At 39.0% G+C, this 5,570-nt stretch overlaps 1 protein-coding gene across 1 annotated transcript; it reads left to right on the top strand.

Annotated features, from left to right (window-relative positions):
• Nucleotides 1-216: 216 nt before the first annotated feature.
• Nucleotides 217-4,745, top strand: LOC114729248 (protein STRUBBELIG-RECEPTOR FAMILY 5; the record flags this gene model as incomplete). The annotated part of the gene is made up of 5 exons (XM_028916239.1): nt 217-488; nt 954-1,074; nt 3,887-4,023; nt 4,126-4,282; nt 4,421-4,745. Coding segments are annotated over 5 exons (798 nt in total), but the record flags the coding sequence as incomplete, so codon positions are not given.
• Between the last annotated feature and the right edge of the window lie 825 nt (nt 4,746-5,570).

The raw sequence follows: 5,570 nt of genomic DNA, 5'->3' as shown, positions 1-5,570 counted from the left end.
CCTTCATCTAAATAAGCATGAATGTGGTCTTAAAACATTTGGCAGATAATTATCCGTAAAAGCATCACTACTGCTGCTTATCACAGAGTCAAATGCCTTTCAATGGATATGGCATAACTATACATTAATGTGGGTTGGGAACAACCTTGGATGTAAATGGAAGAATGATAGCAATTATTTTTCTCTCAGAGATACTTGTACTGTTTGTTTTTTCAGGTTTTGGCTGTGAAAAAACTTGACTCTACCCATTTCCATGGCAGCTCTCCAGAGGAATTCTCTCAGATTGTATCAAAAATTTCCCAAGTTCACCACCCAAATATTGCTGAGCTTGTTGGTTATTCTTCAGAACAAGGAGACAACATGTTAGTGTATGAATATTTCCGAAATGGCTCTCTGCATGAATTTTTACATGTGTCAGACGACTTCAGCAAGCCACTAACATGGAATACTAGAGTTAACATCGCACTAGGCACAGCTCGAGCAGTTGAGTAAGTGGACATTCTTTTGCACAGCTGCTAGATTCTCTATCTCTCTTTACCTCTCTCCGTGTGTTTTTGTTGTTGTCTTTTTGCTTTTTTTTTTTTTAATTACAGTATGAGCAAAACTTTCCTGCATATAGACATGGTTTAGCAGTTTGAATTGGTGTACTTGTAAGTTTGTGCAGTGTTTTGCACGTTCTTGTGAAATAAGAATACTTCATAACTTGTTTCTGTGGGTCTTCTTTATTTAACTTTGGACTATACATCTATCAACATATTAAAACACGAAAGGTTCTCGTTTCCAAGTTTATATTGCATGGAGATTTCTTCTACGTTAAAAATTGACTGCGTAGTCCATATTAGAGTATCAACTTGTTACTGATCTTATTTCAACAAATAAAATTTCTGTAAACATTGAGTGAATGTTAGTATGACTGGCACTGCTAATTTATGGGATACAATTTAAATACTCAGGTACCTGCATGAAGTTTGTTCTCCATCTTTAGTTCACAAGAACATCAAGTCTGCCAATATTCTGCTTGACAATGAACTCAACCCTCATCTCTCAGACTATGGTTTGGCATCCTTCCATCAGGTTTTCCCTTTTCTTAGCCCTCAAGTATTATGAAGTTGTTTACCCTGTGAAATCCATAGTTGAAGGTCCCCCCCCCCCCCCCCCCAAAAAAAAAAAATTTACGTGCTCCTGAAATAGGAAGATTAAAATTGCCCAGTTTTCCCCTGCTTTTGCTGATGCCTTAACATGTTTTTCGTTATTTGTTCAGTCTACCAAAGATTGTGCTCAGTTTGGTCTTAGTAACTTTCTTAGAAAATCCTATCTATTGAAGTATGTTTTAAAGTGGTAGGGCGTACTCTGGCTTCTTGATAAATCAGTTACTTGGTCCTTTTACTAAGCCATTTGGTTGGAACTGCTTCTGATTAATGTCCTATAATGAATGCTTGGAAACCCATTGGTGTTGGTCAAAATGACGTTTTGATCAAAGTAATATGAATGTCTCAAAAATTGCGAAGACCCATTTCCAACAAGTTTTCAAATCTATGCTGAGGAATGAGACTAGCTAGCTCATATTTATGATAATAGGGCTGATAGAGAGATTGTGAAAGTTGGTTAGGCATAAAACATGACTCACGTAATAACTAACTATTAACTACTACAGCTCATGTACCATTCAATCCCCCCTCCCCAGCTGGGAAAAAAACAGAGAAAAAAAGAAAAAGCAGAGATGATTAATCCTTTTCCTTGAAGTGCTTGTGGCAGTGGGGAGAATTGCTCTTGAATGGCATGGACTGATTCCCAAGTGGCATCTTCCTTCCTAAAGTGTCTCTATTCGACAAGAGCCTGAGTTGAGGGTAGTGTTCCCCCCTAAGCTAACTTTGTTGTTAATTTAACTTTAGGTTCCATGGAAATCTACCTTGACTGTCCACTCTAGGTAGCTCTGAGCTAACGGAATGTCATCTTCCTTATGCTTCTTGAGCTATGAGACATGGAAAACTGGATAGACACAAGTTCTCCAGTAATTCCAGCTTGTAGGCTACCTTCCTTATCCTTTGAGTCATTTCATGGGGTCAATTTTATTCTGTGACTAGTTTGCCAAGTGAAAAATTGTTGAGGGTGTTTCTCCTGAAGGGGTTGAAGTTCATAAACTAGATTCCCCTGCCATGAGTTCTCTCTATGTTCTTCTTCTATTAGCATTTTGGGCCATGTGGTTTTGTGCTTTTAGTAGATGATGCTTAAGCTAGTCAATTGTTGCCTCTCTTGTAAACTCCTGTCCGCTAGGTCATTGATTGAATCTCCTGCTAATAGGGTAAATGCGCTGGTGGTTCATTTCCATGTACCACTGCCGTTGGAATCATACGAATTACAGAATTTAGCCAGCAGAATCAACTTGAGCCATTGACTTGGATTTTCTCCCGTCATACACTTTTGGTTGCATTTCATTCATCTACTGAGCGCCTTTTAATTTGATCAGCTGTTTGGAGATTATAAGCTGAGTAGAGTGACTTTTTCTCATGTAACTTGATGAGCTCCTTCCAAGACTTGATGAGAAGATATTATCTCTTTCTGTCAGTGTGGTTTGGGGAAATTCGTGGAGCTAAATCACATTGTTCATGAAGATTTGTGCCACGTCCACAGCTATCAAGTGGTGTTGTAAGGCCTTGAGATGGGCTGCTTTGCTCAAAAGGTCTACTACCACACGGATGACTCTTGTCTGCTTTGGGTATCCTTCCAGTGAAATCCATGGCTGATCGGTCCATAACTAATTGACCAAGTTGTAACTAAATCATGGGCTGTGAGGTGTGAGAGGGTGTATGTGAGAGAGAGACTAACCTCTTGAATAGCTGTGCGCATGTTTGCTTTCATCTTGTGTACTGCTTGTAGCTGAATCTATTAGACTTGCACTCTAGATTACTTTCCACGTTTAAATACTGAATTTGGAATTGAGTTCCATCAATAGAACTCAGTCCAGATGGTCATTGGAATTGGGAGTGGTTATAGCAGTCCTACTGTTGCAATATTCTCTTGATAAATCTTTGGTAATCCCTTGTAAAGTTCATTACATCCTTCTCTTACCCTTTTCAGTAAAATAGTGATGATATCCTTTGGTAATGCTGGTCATACTTGATGCTCTCTATTTGGGCTGCTGTGGAAATACTGAAGCAGCTGTATTTTATGTCATGATGGGTCAACCTCTTTGCCACTACCTTCTTGATAGTTGACTGGCCGGAAGGGGAAAAAAAAAAAAAAAAAAAAAGCTCCCCCTTCTTGATAAGGCTCCTACCACCTTTTCTCTTTCTCCCTTCCGTACATGGTTTCTTTGTCCAAATCCATTTTCACTATTCTGGAAATATCACCTGCTTTAGTAGGTACTTCAAGCCTAGTTATCTGTTTTGGCAATAAGATGCTTCCCATTTTCATGATGCTTTCACCATTTTGCCAAAAAGAAAAGATTTAAATATTTTTGGTTGACCCATCATAACAAAAAATACAGCTGCTTCAGTATTTCCACAGCAGCCCCAATAGAGAGCATCAAGTATGACCAGCATTACCAAAGGATATCATCACTATTTTACTGAAAAGGGTAAGAGAAGGATGTAATGAACTTTACAAGGGATCGCCAAAGATTTATCAAGAGAATATTGCAACAGTAGGACTGCTATAACCACTCCCAGTTCCAATGACCATCTGGACTGAGTTCTAGGGTTTACTTGCAAAAGCAATTGGGTATCCACTTCATTACTTGATTTGGGCAGGCGACGCTGGGCTGGTGTGCCTCACTCTTTTGGAACGCCTGTTTATCTTGTGACAGTCTTTTTTCATATCTAAAAAGCATTTTTTTTCGTCTTGTTGAAAACTTTCCTATACATTGTAAATCTTTGTCTCTTCCCAGCGCACTAGCCAAAATCTTGGGGCTGGATATGATGCACCTGAGTGTTCAATACCTGATGCTTATACCCTGAAGAGTGATGTGTATAGTTTTGGGGTGGTCATGTTGGAGCTGTTAACAGGTCGAAAGCCTTTGGACAGGTACTTACACATTATTCCTTTTTTGGGTCCGTAGTACTCCATGGAATACCTCCATGTCATGTGTGAAAATGCTTTGTTGCTTGCTTCTTTGTGAATCTTCAGGTCAAAGCCAAAATCAGAACAATGTCTTGTTCGTTGGGCCACCCCTCAGCTACATGACATTGATACATTGGCGAAAATGGTGGATCCTTCCTTGCGAGGACTTTACCCTCCTAAATCACTCTCGAGGCTTGCTGACATAATTGCTCTTTGTGTTCAGGTGAGTCATACTTTAAACCAGGACCTGCATCCAATCCTTTTTATCGTTAATGGAAACATATTGTTAGGACATGATTATGATTGCATTAAGGTCTAAGAATGCTAACACATACATATAATTGCCTCTTGTTTCTGGTAGCCTGAGCTGGAATTTCGACCACTAATGTCAGAAGTGGTTCAGTCATTAGTAAGACTAGTTCAGCATTCAAGTATGAATATGAGAGAAGATATGGATGCTTGTGATGGATGATAATGGTGACTGATCTTTTATGTGAACATTAGATGTATAGTTCAGTTCAGAGAAGAACTAAAACACCCTCTTACTAGTGGCAGGTGAGTTTCAACCTTCCACTTCCTAAGCTTAGATTGCTAATTTCAAATTACATAGAATGTACAATGTAATTCATGCATCTTCCATGTTCAGAGTTTAATTCAAAAGAAAGAAAAAAAATTGTTGAGTTGTTTCCTCATAATCTTGTGATACTTCATCTTTATTAATTTATGAGTTATATTCTAATTTCATACTACTTTATTTTTCTCTATCCAACTTGGATTCCATCCAGAAAAGTAAAAACGCTTTCCAAGTACAACTGAGGAGGTGCATAAGATTCAAACGCTCCCTCATGATCGATCAATGGTGTGCTATTATTTCCATCTTTTATTGCTTTTTCCCCTCCTAAACTGTAGAGCTGGTAAAACGGGCCAACCCGCGAGTTGCGGGTTGGCCCGTCATGGGTTGTGGGTTATTTGGGTCGGGCTCAAAAGGCCCGTTTTTTGGCGGGTTGGTATTTTGCCAACCCTAATCCACTAAGGTGCGTTGGCGGGTCAACCCACCAACCCGCTAGATTTTTTTTTTTAATTTTTTTTCTTATAAATAATAAAAAATTAAAAAAAATCAGAAATAATTTAAAGTATTCCAAGCATTCACACAAAATTACAACATATTAAAACACAAAATATACAATTATCCAAAGTTTAAACTCCAAACATGATAAAATACAAGTTCAAACATAAATTTTTCCTACCTTTTCAGCCTACCTCCTAATATTTTAATATATATAAAAATTAAAAAAAAAATTAGGTGTGAACCCGCCAAGCCGCGGGCTGACCCATGGCGGGCTCGGGTTGTGACTGTGCGGGCTCATATTTTTCAGGTGGTGGTGGGTTGACCAAAGGCCAACCCTAACCCGCCTCTTTTGGCGGGTTGGCGGGTTCAACCTGCGGGTCTAACCTATATTACCGGCTCTACTAAACTGTCCACTTACGTGAACTTTAGGCTTTACCAACCA

This window comes from Neltuma alba, unplaced genomic scaffold (assembly GCF_004799145.2).
Source record: "Neltuma alba isolate B1F8T4 unplaced genomic scaffold, ASM479914v2 tig00012617_pilon, whole genome shotgun sequence".
Lineage (NCBI taxonomy): Eukaryota > Viridiplantae > Streptophyta > Magnoliopsida > Fabales > Fabaceae > Neltuma > Neltuma alba.
The sequence above is the reverse complement of the archived record's forward strand: the minus strand, read 5'-3'. Positions and strand labels throughout refer to the sequence as shown.